Genomic DNA, 18,724 nt, shown 5'->3' with positions numbered 1-18,724 from the left:
GCAATTATGACTTGAAATGAATTTTGAAAGATCAATCAGTTACCACGTCTAAGACTCCTTACCACGATAAAATTATACAAAAATGTGTTTAATAATATCTACAAAATGAGACGTGTAGGCATATTTAAATCGGCAATTTAACAAATGAGCGCTCAGACATTGGAGAAAATTTAAATCACCCATCGTATTTTTAGAATGACTAAAGTCATTATTAATTTAGGTATCTCTCCCGCTAATATTAACTTTTTATACGTTACTTTTTAATGTATTCAGAATATATGTGAAATATTTAAATTTTAAAATAATTTTGATAATTTAAATTCATACAATCTTAATATCTTTCTCTCATCTTCTATCTCTCCCACTCGTAGAAAGTAAATCTCTCTTCCTCTTATTCTCATATGTCAATTTATATAACTCAAATTTATTTATTTTTAATTTAACTACTAAAACCAGAACCAATATCTGACCTCCAAACTCTACTCTTTCACACGTGATTACAAATTCATAGAAATTTAAATAATTTAGGTACATTAGTAGATTTCAATCAAAAATTATTAATCGACCTATAAAATTTCGATTGTATTCATTTCAAATCTTGTGAGTTTTTGAAGTGTCAAGGAATTCAAATGTACTCCCTTTTATTATTTTCAGACTCCTCTAGCAGTGCCAAGGAGAAAAAAGTCTTCAACTAGAATGTTTGAGTCTAATCTCCTAGAGACAAGGACGACATTAGATACGAGAGTAGACCAAGATTAAGTTAAGCCTGATATGGGGAGACCAAGTCCAACTTGGTTCTGATTTACTCTCAGATCAAGTCCAACGTGGTCTTGGTCTTTGAGAGACCAAGCCCAAGCATTATAACTTAAAGCGAGCATAAAACTAGAGCACATCTTAAAAGCCTGAAATAAGTAATGGAAATAAGTAATGGAAGTCAAGGTATTCTAGTATTATGCTAACTTTAAGTTACAATACTTGGGTATGGTCTCTCGGACTCTAGGATCACATTGGCCCTGATCTGAGAGCAGTCCAAGCTCAAACGTTCTAGTTGAAGACTTGTTTTCTTCCTGACATTACTGGGGAAGACCGAAAATAGTAAAAGATGACACATTTGAACTCCTTGACACTTTAAAAACTAATAAGACTTGAATGAGTACAATCAAAATTTTTTAAATAGATTAGTAGATTTTAACTAAAATTTACATATAGATTTAAACTATTTAGATTTATTTAAATATACCATCTTATAAAAGAGTAGAGTTTGAAGAATATAGATTTGATGTTAAATCTTAATCTTAATTTTAGTAGTTAAATTTTAAAAAAATAAATTAAAATAAATTTGAATGATATAAATGACAGATGAGAGGAAAAGAGAGATTGAGTAGAAAGAGAAATGGAGAGATTTGTTAAGATGGTATGCATCCAAAGATAGAAATAATTTTTATATTTAACTTTTTGAATACCGATAAGATGCTTGGAAAGTAAAAATTAAAATATATATATAGTTGACAAGAGGGTTAGAATAGGAACATCATCCAAATTAATAAGTCATTTCGTCATTCGTAATGTATGGCAAGTGATTTAAAAATTTCTTAAATCTACGTGGCGCTTTAATAAATTCTCGTTTAAATTATAAAAGGATTTTAAAATGAAGCAATAAAAGTACAATATAATTAGAATTTTTCTCATATTTTTAAGACCACTCGGCTTTTGAAAATCATACTTTTCGCACAGGGACACGATTGGAAGGGTTTGTCACTTATGATGCAGGGACCACAGGAAAATGATCCAGGAAAACGAGCTCCCACATCAATTTTTTTTTGTCCAAGAAATATATCATTCGTATTTACAGTCAGATTATGATCGTGATCCAATCGCAAATAGTTACGATTCTTTCCTGGATTCATCGTACTCATTAAGTTATAACTTTTATTCGGAGTGGGCGATCGGAGATCGTCCGAAGGCCTCTGATGATGGATAAGTGGCCAGATTACTGGACGCCAAGTCAGGGTGTCCTCTGGACGGCCTCCGACCGTTCGCTCCGAATAAAAATTATAACCCGATGTGGACGGTGAATCTAAAAAGGGATCACAACTATTTACGATCAGATCACGACCGTAATCCAACCGTAAATACGATATATCTCCTAGACCACAAAAAATGCTCTAGAAAATCCTGCCTCCACTTATGTGTATGTTTTTGGAAATGGCAACCACACATGGACAAATTAGCTAGATAAATAATTGCAGCGAGTGGCGTGGAAATTGGAATGCAACATCCCGCCAATGGATTACTTCGTCTTCCTCCTCCTCACCCTCTCCCTTTGCGTCGCCGCCAGGTTTCTTCTCCCCTTCCTATCAACTAGCAGGCGGCGGAAGCAGAGCACAGGCGGTGACGCCCTCAGTCTCCCTCCCGGCCCGACCTATATCCCCCTTCTCACGCCCATCCTGTGGCTCCGCCGCTCCGCGTTCGAAGTCGAGCCCTATCTCCGCCGTCTTCGCCGAAATCACGGTCCCGTCTTCGCGCTCCGCATCACCTCCCTACCGGCCGTCTTCGTCGCCGACCGACGCCTGGCCTACGAGGTGCTCGTCCGCCAGGGCGCCGTCTTCGCTGACCGCCCATCGACGAACCCGGCCAACCGCCTGCTCTCCAGCAATCATCACAACATCAACTCGGCCTCCTATGGCCCGAAGTGGCGCCTCCTCCGCCGAAACCTGACCTCCGGGGTCCTCCATTCCGCCCGCATCCGGCGCTTCGCAGAGTCCCGCAGGTGGGTGCTAGGGATACTCCTGCAGCGGCTGCGAGCCCGGGCGGACGCCGACGGTGGCGTCGTGGTGGTCATGGAGAGTTTCCAGCACGCCATGTTCTGCTTGCTCGTGCTAATGTGCTTCGGCGAGAAGTTAGACGAGAAGGCCATCGGCGACATCGAGAGCACGCAGAGGAATCTTATCAAGTTAGTCCCCAAGCTTAACGTCTTCGCCATATTTCCCCAAATCACCAAGATCGTGTTCCGGAATCTGTGGAATAGAATGATCTGCATCCGCCGTAGGCAAGAGGAGCTCTTCCTTCCTCTGATCCAAGCACGGAGGGGGCGCAACCACAGTACGGGAGAAGAAGAAAAAGAAGAGAGGGCTTACTCCTATGTGGATTCGCTGCTGGGAGTACGGCTCCCGGCGGATGGAGGTGAACGAGAGCTCAACGACAGTGAGATGGTATCCCTCTGCTCCGAGTTCATGAGCGCCGGCACCGACACAACCGCGACCGCGCTGCAGTGGATCATGGCGCACCTAGTGAGGGAGCCGCGGGTACAGCAGAAGCTATTCGACGAAATCCGTGAGGTAACGGGAGAGAATCACGAGGTGAGCGAGGAGGACGTGCTGCAGAACCGGTTGCCGTACCTGAAGGCGGTGATCCTGGAGGGGCTGCGGCGGCACCCGCCCGGCCACTTCGTGCTGCCGCACACCGCGGCGGAGGACGCGGTGTTGGAGGGGCACCTGATACCTAAAGGCGCGGCGGTCAATTTCACAGTGGCGGAGATAGGGTGGGACGAGGAGGAGTGGACGGCTCCGATGGAGTTCCGACCGGAGAGGTTTTTGACCGGAGGGGAAGGCGAGCGGGTGGATCTGACGGGGAGTCGGGAGATCAAGATGATGCCGTTCGGGGCGGGGCGGAGGATGTGCCCGGGGATGGCCCTCGCACTGCTCCACCTCGAGTATTTCGTGGGGAATCTAGTGAAGCAGTTCGAGTGGAAAGCCGCGGTCGAAGGCGGGGAGGTAGACTTGACAGAGATGGTCGAATTGACCGTCGTGATGAAGCATCCCTTGCAAGCTCGGATCACTCCAAGACGTACTATGCCGACGGTCCGTGTCTAGAACTGGAGTTCACCGTGGGCCAGTACTTTGTTGTTGATGATGCGAATGCTATGTGAAGCCCCAATAAAACTAAATCTGGATATTTGAATTATTAAAAATAAATGCAATACTTATAGTATTAAAAAGCTTGAATTGTAATCGATTATAATTTCTTGATTTATCTTCTCTTGATCATGAGATCGATTATATAGACTGTTGGTACGATGGATTTTATCTTTTACTATAACATAAAAAAAATTATTTGGCCACCTTATTCAATATGAGAGTAGTGTTGGGACACTCCGAATCTAGGGTGAATAATTCGTCTCGCTCAATTGCTCACTTCGTAAATGTTGTTGCAACGGATAAACTTTAAGCGACAAACTCCACAATGCTAACACTAAGAATTACTTGATATTCACTTCAAGAAAAACTGACTAATCCAAGGATTCATATTGAGCAGACTCTCCGTTATCAAAAATACTTCTTCTCTGAAACAAACCAGAAATGGAGAACTTCTTACAACTCACACAAGCAATACAACTCAAAACAAGAAGTAAATACACAAATACAAATGAAAAATCTTCTTGCAGTTGGGATATGCCCGATGCGGGTACGTGCTAGAACACGTTTTGTAAACATACGCAACGGAAAATAAAACAATAATAATCCTAATTATTACATCACACACACTACACACATACAAGGATACAACATGACAAACATAATCGCATAATTAAAATTTTACGGGAAGTAAATTTATGCTAGGTATACCTTATGGATGACCTGTAACGAGAAGAGCATCAATCGTAACGACGTTGTCGAACCTCGTCTCTATTCGTATCCACGTCGAGCTTCTCAAGACAACTCCTTCAGTATAAGCCTCTCTTTCGGAAGTTACTAGCCACAAGTGAAGAAGAAAGATCAAGAGGAAGAATAAGAGAAGCACACAAGGGAGAATTTACTAGCCATAAATGGCACCTTGTGGTGGTCATGACAATAAGAGGGAGAGCCCTCTTGTTGGCAGCGGGATAGGGATAAGAGGGAGAGGAGGATTGAATTTCCAAAAGTTAATCAACTAAATAATGAAACTTATATCTAATTCTCTCCCAATTACATCTATATATAACCTTCTTTAATGAATTAGATTAGAAAACTCAAATTCAACTCATTATCCCTTAACCAAAAATTAACCAATTAACCCCTTGGTTTGATTCACAACTAAACAAAATTGGTTCATAACTAATTCATGATTAAACCAAATATGGTTCAACTCTACTGATCCGGCGGTAAGGTGGGGCCCACCCGGGAGAAGATCATGGCCACGTAGAAGGTCAGGAGCAAGGCAGTCAACGTTCCTGGATCATCGCCCGACCGAACGCCCTACTGGTTCGGTCGGATCAAGGAATTGTCGAACCAACATCACTACGGCTCGGCCAGGTACCGAGCTTCCGACGCTCAGAGAAGTTCATCGTCGAAGCGTGTGCCGAGCGACCATCCCGCTCGGACTCTCACTAGGTCCCGAATCTGGCAACACAGAGACTCGGCTCCCTCGTTCGGCAACAGGGGTCAGATCAGTCGAATGGCGCCCGAGCGGTCTTCCCACTCGGCCCTAGACACGATGACCCCAGGACATCGGCGGTTAGCGGAGTGGATCTTCCACTCAGCCCCCATGAAGAGTAGCCATCTGACGGACACGGATCGGCTGAGCGGCTCTCCCGCTCGACACTCTCCCGACCGGACCAGTAACGGACAAAGGGAGCAGCTGGGAATATCTTCCAAGGAACCAATGTCGCTGACAGGTGGCACGACTGGCGGCATGGTCAGACAGAATCGTAGGGTGGAAGCTTCCACTGTCACTTCAGGGATATGCTCAGGCTGTTGAGGTATGCCGACAGACATGCTTTTCTGACATGTCCTTTCAAGGCATGCTTTGAGGAGCATGCACGCCTTGGGAAGAGTGCATGCATCTCTTGGGAGCCCTATATAAGGACCCCAGGGGCTTCGACGGAGGTATGCCCATTTTATTGTAGTCACAGTTATGATGCCACTTTCATTTCTTTGCTTGCTTGCTGCTTTCGTCGGAGGTCTGACTTGACCGTCAGAGGGCCCGGGGAACCACTCCTTGGCTCGGCACTGACGCTTTTGTACTTGTAGGCTAGTCTCAACGAAGGTCCACGCACGGTCAACAGGAGCGCCACATCCCCAGCATCCCTCACCTCGACCCTCGGACAGGATCATCTACTATAAGAGATGTAGCCCATCGCACTTCCATTATGACAAATATTTTCATATTTGTCTTATGTATGGTCCAACTAAACATTTATATCTTGATCTAAGAATCATATTCTTTAACTTGTTTTATGTCTTTTAGAGACTCGTTAGTACGTGTGATCCAATAGTTTCCCAGTTTATTTTGGTCATCCATAATTAACTATTTAATTATAGAACGATCATGAGTGACACCTAGTAGTACATCATGATCCCCAATTAACAAAAAAATCATAGTTGATCTTAGAACTAATTATTGTTGGATCGTGAAAGTCAATAAAGGGGGGTGGGGGGGGGGTGAATATCGATTTAAAAATTAACGAGAGTACGCAGCGGAAAAAGTAAAGTAAAGAGAGATGACACAAGTAATTTTTACTTGGTTCGGAGCCTGTGTCGACTCCTACTCCAAGGCCCGTACACAAGGGTGTTTTTGGTGGACAATCACTAATAATTCGAAATGAGAATTACAACGAAAGTACATGAATTATTAGTAAAAAAATGCCGACAATTATGAAAACTAAAACAGAGAGAAAAAGAAACTTGTCAGTGAGCTTTTGGCAGCGTCGCACGAGCATTGAAGATCTGATTGTCGGTTGTTGTCAAAGCTCCGCCTTTGACCTTTCTTGTATAGGAGGCTCGGGGCGCCTGGAACCTTCAGGGCGCCTCGACCATAACGTAGCCGACCCAACCAGGAGGCTCCACGTGGCGGCGATACGAAGATGATAGAATTTGCCTCCGAGCGCCCGGACCTCCGGGCGCCTGGGTACCTCCTGGGCGCCCGGACCCAAGTTTTCCAGCAAACTCCTTCCTGTAAGAAAAACTTTAGTCCAAGGCAATTATACCCTGTAACACAGATTGTTAGCACAGTTTTATATATAAGAAAAATAGTAATTAGATTCCGTCTCTCCGATACCTGAATCTAGTCAAGATCTCGACTTAGAGTTCCGAGATGGTTCTAAGTCGGATCGGTGCCTAAGTTCCCTTCCCGGGAATGCGTCTTCACAGTTATTCCCCTCCAGTGACTTACCTCCACTTACATGCCAGACGTCCGATCAACCCTTCGACTCGTCTGGACTTCGTGCAAGCTATCCGGTCAGCCCGTCGACCTAGCTGGACTTCGTGCCAAACGTCCGGTCAGCCCGTCGACCCGTTTGGACTTTGTGACAACTATCCGGTCAGCCCGTCGACCTAACTGGGCTTCGTGCCAGACATCCGGTCAGCCCGTCAACCTGTCTGGACTTCTCCTGCACACTTGGTCAGAGTGTTAGATTAACAGCAAAACTAACTTAACCTATTTTGTTATTCATCAAAACTTGGGTTTGACCGTTAGTGCTAACCGCACCAACAATTATAAATCCTTCAGCAGCTATAGTAAGTTGTGTCTTGTTCCTTTCACTCGTCTTATACCCACTTGGTTCAAGACATGGTTTATGTGTCTATCCTCACTAGACTGACTACGTCACACCTAGCCCAAGTAATACTTGTTGGTGCAACATCCCTCAGGTCAAGGTTGACCAAGCTTGAGTCTTGGTTTGAGTTTTTGATGTTTGACAATACCAACACTATCACTTACAATACCACATGTAAGTTAGGCTAATCCCATAGCCTAAACATTCTTCATGCCACTAGGTAATGAATACATAAGTTAAGCCCTTCATTCTCCCCCTAAGAGGGAAAACTCCCTCTATGTAATGAAAGCCTAACTTACTCTCTTTCATTCTCCCCCTATTGGCACACATCAACAAATTCACTTGTTGAAAACTCTCCCCCTGAAGAGTTGCTCATCGTTGTTCACAACTTCACTCGTTGTGATCAACATGATAATGAAGGTTGTGAACAACGATGAACAACTCTTCAGGGGGAGAGTTTTCAACAAGTGAATTTGTTGATGTGTGCCCAAATATGAGGCATGGTTTGATGTGTGCCAATAGGGGGAGAATGAAAGAGAGTAAGTTAGACTTTCATTACCTAGAGGGAGTTTGCCCTCTTAGGGGGAGAATGAATGACTTAACTTATGTATTCATTACCTAGTGGCATGAAGAAGGTTTAGGCTATGGGATTAGCCAAAAAGGGGGAGATTGTTGGTGCAACATCCCTCAGGTCAAGGTTGACCAAGCTTGAGTCTTGGTTTGAGTTTCGATGTTTGGCAATACAAGGTTGATTGAAGAAGAGTCAAGTAGGTCAAGGATGATCGGATACTTGACTGAGAAGTCCTAACTAGGATGTTAGGCAGAAGGAAAATCCTGGTGAGTGAAGCCAGGTGAAAGACCTAGTGAGTGAAGCTAGGCAGTGAGGAAATCCTAGTGAGTGAAGCTAGGTGAAAGTCCTGGTGAGTAAAGCCAGGCAAAGGAAAATCCTGGTGAGTGAAGCCAGGTGAAAATCCTAGTGAGTGAAGCTAGGTGAAAGACCTGGTGAGTGAAGCCAGGCAGAAGAGAAGTCCTAGTGAGTGAAGCTAGGCAGAAGGGAAGTCCTGGTGAGTGAAGCCAGGCACGGGGAAATCCAGATGGGTCAAGGTTGACCAGACATCTGGTGAAAGTCCAAGTAGGTCAAAGGGATTGACCGGATACTTGGCACGAGGAAGAAAAGTCCAAGTAGGTCAAAGGGATTGACCGGATGCTTGACAAGAGGAGAAAAGTCCAAGTGGGTCAAAGGGATTGACCGGATGCTAGGTTTTATGTACCAACAAGTCATGGTTGACTGGATGTTGGTTTAGGGGGCTTTGGACTTGGTTTTGGGCAAAAACCAAGATCTGGATTGATCAGCCGATTGATTCAGCAGATTTGGATTGATCGGTAGATTGATCCGGAGATCTGGATCGATCGGTGGATCGATCAAAGATCATCGATCGGCCGATCGATCCGGTGAGTCCCAGCGAACAAAAACTCGGATCGATCGGTGGATCGATCGGGTCCTAATCGATCGATGGATCGATTGGGGGCCTTGATCGCAGAAGATCCGGATCGATCCACCGATCGATCCAGGCTATTCCAGAGAGCACAGAGGCGCTCTGGATCGATCCGTGGATCGATCCAAAGCCTCCCCGATCGATTGGGAGCAATCCAATCGATCGGGATCCGACCGTTGGCGTCGATTTAAGCCGCAGGCGTTCATTTCCTTCGGCAGAACTTCACCGATTCACTTCAGATACTCTCCAGCACCTCCATAGCTCTCTCCAAGCTCCAGATCGCTAGTTCTTGAAGATTCTTGGAGGCTTTTCCAAGTCAAGAGGCGGATCAAAAACAAGAAGAAGAAGTTAGGATTAGGGTTTTTATTGCACATCTTGTAAGTTTTTGCTTATCTTGTATTTCCCTTTCTTCTTCTTGTATTGAGAGTGTTGTAGGACTTCTCCGCCTTTGGTAGTTACCATAAAGGAGTGTTATTCATAGTGGAGGGTGCGTGAGTAGGTGTGGATCCTTGGACTAGTCACCTCTTGTGAGGTGGATACCAAGTAAACCAACCTTGTTAGCGTTGTGTGGTTTGTTTCTTGTATTTCCGCTGCGTATCTTTAAAAAAACAAGCAACGACGAGCACCTAGCGAGCGACAAGCTATTCACCCCCCCTCTAGCTACTTTTCGGTCCTAACAATACTTTCTCGTTCTACGGATTCAAATTACTCGTTCATGTGTACAAGAGTCTCGTATTCTTAACATGTGATGCTTTGGCCAAAGATTTTGAGTAATAATCCTAACGAGTGGTCATAGAATATACATCTCCTTGAAAGGAGCGGTGAATCCTCTATGGGCTATCCAAACATCTTCGGGTATTTCGACTTATACCCAATCATTCCGGGTTCACACCTCAATGATGTGGCCTAAATGTGTTTCCTCGAAATGCATTGTGGGCATCCATCGTAGATGCCTACAAGATTTCGAAGAATCTTTCAAAGTTAAAGTTATATGAGCTATTTTGTGAACTTGAATTACAAGAGCAAACTAACGCCAGAACCGAGAAAGGTGTTGCTCTTTTTGCAGGTTCCTTCAAGGAAAGGACAAAAGTCAAGCCTGAACCTAAAGATGAGTTTGACCAAAATCAGAAGTCAAATAGCAGAAGAACCGAAGCTACCTCGCGCTGATGGCCCGCGAATCAGAATTGGAAGATGGGTCCGAACCTGAATCGAGCCATAAGTCCGCACTCATTTTTGAAGGTTCCAGCGAGGTAAATTTTTATTTAAGCAGAAAGTTTTTTAAAGTTATTTCTTATTTAAATAGAAAATTAACCAAACAAAAAAATCAAAATAAATTGCTCTTTGAGGAAAACAAACACCTCAAGGAACAAATTGAAAAATCTAATCCAAATCAAGTTTTAACACTTGAGGAGGAAAATTCAACACCAAAAGATGATATTAATAGACTAAAATTGACTATTAGAAATCTTTACAACCAGATCTAAAAATTTAGATTTTATCTTAAATAATCAAAAGGCTGTATACAATAAATTTAGACTTGGATAGAAGTCAAACTCAAATAAATCGTTTATTTCATTTGTATCTCAAAATAAAAAAAAACCAAAGCTTGGGTTCCGAAAGCATGTTTAACCACTCAAGTAGGAATTAATCAATATTATATACCTAAAAATAAAATATATTATGTAAAATCTAAAAACCCAATTCAGAATTCTAACTATAAAATTAAATCAACTAAACCAAAATCAAATAATAGAAATAACTATAGAACCAAAATAAAACCAAACTATCATCAAGTTGATTACAATTATAAAAGTAATCGACATAAACCCAAAACTAAAATTTAACTCAGATTAATAATTCAGGAGGAGGCTCCAAACTAGTTGGCACCTCCAAAAATAACCTACCCGACAAGGTAATTAGGATTAGCTGAAAAAGGGACTAAGTTTAACTTGACCTACGGTACTGGTGAAGTTTTGGATGATAGTAGATTAGGGAAGCTCAGTCCATGCATGTCTAGGAAGATATGACTTCGACCTGGTGCATTTGGCTGAGTGGAACTAACTAAAGCTACCTCTTACGGATCCTAACTAGTTAGACAAAGGTTTTATACTAAGTTCAATAGATAGGACTATTTGGAAAACCTCAAAGGCATAGTTACTCTAATGATGTCTAGGTGACTCACCATAGCCCAAAAGTTTATCCAAAGAATTTTTATTTCTTAAGCCTAAAGCTAAACCTAAATCTAACACAAAGTTAAACCATATCCTGACATTGAACTTGACTCATTTCACAAAAATTAAAGGATTTCCTGATTGAAAATATAGATCGGGTGAGATGACTAAGGATTTTAAAATTTAAATTAAAATTAAAAATTAAATTAAATTAAATTAGCGACATTAAAATTAAAATAAATTAAAATAAATTAAAATTAAATTTAATTAATTAAAATAAAATAAAAAATAAATTAAATTAAATTTAAATTTAATTAATTTAAATTATATTAAAACTAAAATTAAATTAAAACTAAGTTAAAATTAAACTAATTTAAAAATTATTTTAACTTCAAAAATATTTTAACATAAAAATTATTTTAACATAAAAATTATTTTAACCTAAAAATTATTTTAAAAATTACTTTAAGATAAAATTATTTTAACTTAAAAATTATTTTAACCTAAAAATTATTTTAAAAATTATTATAGCCTAAAAATTATTTTAACTTTCAAATTATCTTAAAAATTATTTTTTTTTAAAAATTATTTTAACTTCAAAATTATTTCTAAAAAATATTTTTAAATCATTTTATTTTAAAAATTATTTTAACTTAAAAATTATTTCTAAAAAATATTTTAAAATTATTTTAAATTAAAAATTATTTAAATCAAAATTTAATTAACTTAACTAAAAATTAAATTAAAATAAATTTAAAATTTAATTAAATTAAACTAAATTAAACTAAATAAATTATGGTAAATTTAACATTTAAATTAAAAATAAAACTTAAAACTTAAATTAAGTTAAAATTTAAAATTTAAACTTAAAATTAAACTTAAACTTTAAAGTTAAATTAAAATTAAAATTAAATTTAAATTAAGTTAAACTTAAATTAAACCTAAACTTAAAATTAAAATTAATTCTAATTTATGTTACTTAACTTAAATTTCAACTTAATTTAACAACTTGAAATTGATGACTTATTTAATTTACTTTATTCCTAATATTAATTAGAAAAAAATTAACCTAACCTAATTATTTCCTAACTTATTTAACAGATTACTTAATATATTAAAAAGTTATTTTAAAAATCCTTTAAAAATTATTTTTAAAATTTCTTAAAAGTTATTTGAAAAATTATTTTAAAAATATTTAAAAAGTGATTTTCAAAATCATTTAAAAATTATTTTAAAAATTATTTAAAAAATATTTTAAAAATCTTTGTTGGTAACAAAGGTAACTAGAAAGTGCTAGGTTAAGGGGGAGCAAGGACCTTAAAAATATGTTGCACATTTTAACATACTCAAACTCTAGTATAAATTAAGTGAGAGTAATAAATTCAGAAAGTGCAATAAATTCAGGGGGAGTAATAAATTCTATGAAGTAATAAATTCAGTGAGAGTATCAAATTTAGGGGGAGTATCAAATTCAGAGAGAATCAAATTTTTTTTATATTTACTTAGAAAATTATTTCCTTAAGTTTTTTTTGGATTTTTTTTAATTATTCCTTATCAAATTTCTTTTTAAAATCTTTTTTGAAAATCCTACATCACTTTTTAAAAAAATTCTTTGAAAATCTTTCTTTAAATTTTTGTTGGCAAATATTTTTAAAAGCCTTATTTCAAAAATAATGTCAGATTAAAGGGAGGATTAATTCAAATTATTTTCATACTTAGTAAAATTATTTGTAACAAAATTATTTTCTCTTCTTTGAAAATATTTTGCAAAATTATTTTTGAAAAGTGTTATACATTTCCTTGAAAATACTTTAGTAAAATTGTTTTAAAATTGCTTTACTTTTGCAAATTTATTTTTGAAAATTATTTTGAAACTTGCTTTAATTTTGTAAGCTAAAATTATTTTAACTTAAAAATTATTTTAACCTAAAAATTATTTTAAAAATTATTATAGCCTAAAAATTATTTTAACTTTCAAATTATCTTAAAAATTATTTTTTTAAAAAAAATATTTTATTTTAAAAATTATTTTAACTTCAAAATTATTTCTAAAAAATATTTTAAAATTATTTTAAATTAAAAATCATTTTATTTTAAAAAGTATTTTAACTTAAAAATTATTTCTAAATAATATTTTAAAATTATTTTAAATTAAAAATTATTTAAATCAAAATTAAAATTAACTTAACTAAAAATTTAATTAAAATAAATTTAAAATTTAATTAAATTAAACTAAATTATGGTAAATTTAACATTTAAATTAAAAATAAAACTTAAAACTTTAATTAAGTTAAAAATTAAAATTTAAACTTAAAATAAAACTTAAACTTAAACTTTAAAGTTAAATTAAAATTAAATTTAAATTAAGTTAAACTTAAATTAAACCTAAACTTAAAATTAAAATTAATTCTAATTTATGTTACTTAACTTATGATCCTGTCCGAGTCGCTGAATCGACGGACGCTGGGCACGTGGCGCTCTCCCCTATCTTCGGCCAGCTGCATCGACCTCCGGCGAACCTGCACAGAAGTCGGGCCGGGGAGGGGTCCCCGGCGACGACCCTCCGACGCTCAAGTCAGGCAAGCAGACAGTAGATATGAGGCTCCAACATGCGAGAGAGCGTACCTCCGGCGAAGGGTGAGGACCCTTATATAGGGCTGTGAAGAGGCATGTGCACTCATACCGAGGTGCACACGTGTTATGTGCCATACCTTAGTATGGGCTTGTCAGATGGGCTTGCCTGACCCCTTACTGCTACAGTCTGAGCACGTCATTGATGGGACAGTGAGCCCATGCCTTAAGATCCTGCGTATCACCTGCTGTCAGAGGATGTTTCTGTCCTTGTCTCCATGCCGAGCGTCCGACCGGTCGGCGGTTTCCTCACGTCCGACCGGTAGGAGCTTCCTGATCCGCTCGGGAGCTTCCTGGTCGCGTGCTCGGGACTGTTCGCAGTGTTTCATTCTTTCGGCCGAGCGGGCCATTCGCTCGGCTCTACTATACTGTTCATCATGAGCGTCGGAACCCCGACTCCCCGCCGGGGTGTATCGCTTCCGCTCGGAAGATTCAGCCGGTTATCACCATCATAATCAGCTCGGCCAAGCTTCTGGTTGGCCTTTTACCTTTCGACCTCCACGTGGTGTTGACTCTGCTAAATGGGGTCCCCCATTCTTACCGCCGGATCACTTGCCTCCCCTTCAAGTCTAGTCGAAGGAGGCAGTGAGTCCGACTGACTGGACTGTGTGTCCGAGCGGGCGGTCGTCGCCTTATCGATGCTGCTGACATCCCGTGAGCCGTTCGACCCTCATTTCAAATTTAGCCGCTCGATATTTATAGCCGGTCGGCGCGGCTCTCGATGTTTAACGACGGTGCTCGTCGATCTTCCGCTCGGGGATTTATAGACGCCGGCTCGTCTCTCGATGTTTAACGTCGGTGCTCGACGATCTTCCGCTCGGGGATTTATAGACGCCGGCTCGTCTCTCGATGTTTAACGTCGGAGCTCGACGGCGCGGATATTTATAGCCGGTCGGCGCGGCTCTCGATGTTTAACGACGGTGCTCGTCGATCTTCCGCTCGGGGATTTATAGACGCCGGCTCGTCTCTCGATGTTTAACGTCGGAGCTCGACGGCGCGGATATTTATAGCCGGTCGGCGCGGCTCTCGATGTTTAACGACGGTGCTCGTCGATCTTCCGCTCGGTTTATAGACGGCTCGTCTCTCGATGTTTAACGCCGGAGCTCGACGGGTCGGTAGCGGCTCTCGATGTTTAACGACGGTGCTCGTCGATCTTCCGCTCGAGGATTTATAGACGGCGCGGCTCTCGATGTTTAACGTCGGAGCTCGACGCTATTTAGGCGCGGCTCTCGATGTTTAACGACGGTGCTCGTCGATCTTCCGCTCGGATTTATAGCTCATCTCGATGTTTAATGCCGGAGCTCGCGGATATTTATAGCTCTCGATGTTTAACGCGGTGCTCGTCGATCTTCCGCTCGGGGATTTCGTGTCTCGATGTTTAACGTCGGAGCTCGTTTTTATAGCCGGTCGGCGCGGCTCGATGTTTAACGGCGGTGCTCGTCGATCTTCCGCTCGGATTTATATCTCTCGATGTTTAACGCGGGCTCGGATATTCCGCCGGTTCTCGATGTTTAACGCGGTGCTCGTCGATCTTCCGCTCGAGGATTTATAGACTCTCGATGTTTAACGCCGGAGCTCGAGCGGATATTTATAGCGGTCGGCGCGGCTCTCGATGTTTAACGACGGTGCTCGTCGATCTTCCGCTCGGATGTTTATAGACGCCGTCTCGTCTCTACGCCGGGCTCGACGCGGATATTTATAGCGGCTCTCGATGTTTAACGACGGTGCTCGTCGATCTTCCGCTCGAGGATTTATAGACGCTCCCTCGATGTTTAACGTCGGAGCTCGGCGCGGTTATTTATAGCCGGTCGGCTCTCGATGTTTAACGACGGTGCTCGTCGATCTTCCGCTCGAGGATTTATAGACGCCGGCTCGTCTCTCGATGTTTAACGTCGGAGCTCGACGGCGCGGTTATTTATAGCCGGTCGGCGCGGCTCTCGATGTTTAACGATGGTGCTCGTCGATCTTTCGCTCGGGGATTTATAGACGTTTAACGCCGGAGCTCGACGGCGCGGTTATTTATAGCCGGTCGGCGCGGCTCTCGATGTTTAACGACGGTGCTCGTCGATCTTCCGCTCGGGGATTTATAGACGCCGGCTCGTCTCTACGGACGGGCTTCGACGCGGATATTTATAGCCGGGCGGCTCGATGTTTAACGACGGTGCTCGTCGATCTTCCGCTCGGGGATTTAGACGGCGCGGCTCTCGATGTTTAACGCCGGAGCTCGACGGCGCGGATATTTATAGCCGGCGGCTCTCGATGTTTAACGACGGTGCTCGTCGATCTTCCGCCGGACAGTGCGGCTCTCGATGTTTAACGCCGGAGCTCGGCGCGGATATTTATAGCCGGTCGGCGGCTCTCGATGTTTAACGACGGTGCTCGCCGATCTTCCGCTCGGAGGATAGAGGCCGGCTCGTCTCTCGATGTTTAACGCCGGAGCTCGACTTCGTCTCTCGATGTTTAACGTCGGTGCTCGACGGCGCGGTTATTTATAGCCGGTCGGCGCGGCTTAAAATATACAGCATTAGCGCCATATTACACCACTTTGCTTCCCGCACGTGGCCTTCGATTTTTGTGTCGATGATTGGGTATCGTACGCCCGGCCGAACGGCTCGGGGCCTTCGTTCGTCGAGCGCTTGGCTCAGATATTATACCTCCGGCCGAACGGCTCGGGGCCTTCGTTCGTCGAGCGCTTGGCTCGGATATTATACCTCCGGCCGAACGGCTCGGGGCCTTCGTTCGTCGAGCCTTTGGCTCGGTTTATGCACTCCCGGCCGAGCGGCACGTGGTCTTCCCATCGAGCTCTTGGCTCGGTTTATACACTCCCGGCCGAGCGGCACGGGAGTTCTTACTTAAACTACCAATCTGAGCAACAGGTAATTGAAAGAACTGACCTATCGATCGGCACGACTATGACCCAATTTCTCAACTCCCGAATACCCGTGGAGTGAGGAGCATACGTTATACTTGTCGAAACTTATTGGCCAGTTGCCTCGCCTGATGAAGACCCCTTTGTCGGACCGATATCGGGGCAGGAGTTGCTCCCACCTGAGGGCCGATTGGACCCTTATTTTACTCCCATTTCTAATGTTTCTCCGGTCAGTCTTCCTGGGTCGCTCGGATATCCGCTCAGCTTGAGCCTTTTGTCTCTGTTGCTCCACGAGCTTAGCTGCTCTTGCCCCCATTAGAGCGTCGAGTTTCTCCTGGGGGAGCATCACGATGTGAGGTCATCCAGCCTCGTCCATCTATTCCGCTCGGATACAGGCGCGTTCCCACAGACGGCGCCAAATTGATCCTGTCCGAGTCGCTGAATCGACGGACGCTGGGCACGTGGCGCTCTCCTCTATCTTCGACCAGCTGCATCGACCTCCGACGATCCTGCACAGATGTCGGGCAGGGGAGGGGTCCCCGGCGACGACCCTCCGACGCTCAAGTCAGGCAAGCAGACAGTAGATATGAGGCTCCAACATGCGAGAGAGCGTACCTCCGGCGAAGGGTGAGGACCCTTATATAGGGCTGTGAAGAGGCATGTGCACTCATACCGAGGTGCACACGTGTTATGTGCCATACCTTAGTATGAGCTTGTCAGATGGGCTTGCCTGACCCCTTACTGCTACAGTCATTGATGGGACAGTGAGCCCATGCCTTAAGATCCTGCGTATCACCTGCTGTCAGAGGATGTTTCTGTCCTTGTCTCCATGCCGAGCGTCCGACCGGTCGGCGGTTTCCTCACGTCCGACCGGTAGGAGCTTCCTGATCCGCTCGGGAGCTTCCTGGTCGCGTGCTCGGGACTGTTCACAGTGTTTCATTCTTTCGGCCGAGCGGGCCATTCGCTCGGCTCTACTATACTGTTCATCATGAGCGTCGGAACCCCGACTCCCCGCCGGGGTGTATCGCTTCCGCTCGGAAGATTCAGCCGGTTATCACCATCATAATCAGCTCGGCCAAGCTTCTGGTTGGCCTTTTACCTTTCGACCTCCACGTGGTGTTGACTCTGCTAAATGGGGTCCCCCATTCTTACCGCCGGATCAACTTAAATTTCAACTTAATTTAACAACTTGAAATTGATGACTTATTTAATTTACTTTATTCCTAATATTAATTAGAAAAAATTAATGTAACCTAATTATTTCCTAACTAATTTAACAGATTATTTAATCTATTAAAAAGTTATTTTAAAAATCCTTTAAAAAATATTTTTAAAATTTCTTAAAAGTTATTTGAAAAGTTATTTTAAAAATATTTTAAAAGTGATTTTCAAAATCATTTAAAAGTTATTTTAAAAATCATTTAAAAAATATTTTAAAAATCTTTGTTGGTAACAAAGGTAACTAGAAAGTGCTAGGTTAAGGGGGAGCAAGGACCTTAAAAATATGTTGCACATTTTAACATACTCAAACTCTAGTATAAATTAAGTGAGAGTAATAAATTCAGAAAGAGCAATAAATTCAGGGGGAGTAATAAATTCTAGGGAGTAATAAATTCAGTGAGAGTATCAAATTTAGGGGGAGTATCAAATTCAGTGAGAATCAAATTTTTTTTATATTTACTTAGAAAATTATTTCCTTGAGTTTTTTTTTGGATTTTTTTTAATTATTCCTTATCAAATTTCTTTTTAAAATCTTTTTTGAAAATCCTACATCACTTTTTAAAAAAATTCTTTGAAAATCTTACTTTAAATTTTTGTTGGCAAATATTTTTAAAAGCTTTATTTCAAAAATAATGTCAGATTAAAGGGAGGATTAATTCAAATTATTTTCATACTTAGTAAAACTATTTGTAACAAAATTATTTTCTCTTCTTTGAAAATATTTTACAAAATTATTTTTGAAAAGTGTTATACATTTCCTTGAAAATACTTTAGTAAAATTGTTTTAAAATTGCTTTACTTTTGC

The 18,724-nt window shown here is 41.4% G+C and overlaps 1 protein-coding gene across 1 annotated transcript; it reads left to right on the top strand.

Annotated features, from left to right (window-relative positions):
* The first annotated feature begins 2,218 nt into the window (after positions 1 to 2,218).
* LOC122010209 (cytochrome P450 89A2-like) lies at positions 2,219 to 4,055 on the top strand. Its single transcript, XM_042566669.1, has one exon. The coding sequence runs from the start codon at positions 2,286 to 2,288 to the stop codon at positions 3,870 to 3,872; it is 1,587 nt and encodes a 528-aa protein (XP_042422603.1). The 5' UTR covers positions 2,219 to 2,285; the 3' UTR covers positions 3,873 to 4,055.
* The last annotated feature ends 14,669 nt before the right edge of the window (positions 4,056 to 18,724 follow it).

The sequence above is a fragment of the Zingiber officinale genome, chromosome 8A (assembly GCF_018446385.1).
Source record: "Zingiber officinale cultivar Zhangliang chromosome 8A, Zo_v1.1, whole genome shotgun sequence".
NCBI classification, from domain to species: domain Eukaryota; kingdom Viridiplantae; phylum Streptophyta; class Magnoliopsida; order Zingiberales; family Zingiberaceae; genus Zingiber; species Zingiber officinale.
Note: the sequence above shows the minus strand (reverse complement) of the source record. Positions and strands in the feature narration are given on the sequence as shown.

Bases quoted from the DNA above. Each gene is read 5' to 3' on its own strand.
- LOC122010209 (XM_042566669.1), top strand. From the start codon at position 2,286: ATGGATTACTTCGTCTTCCTCCTCCTCACCCTCTCCCTTTGCGTCGCC.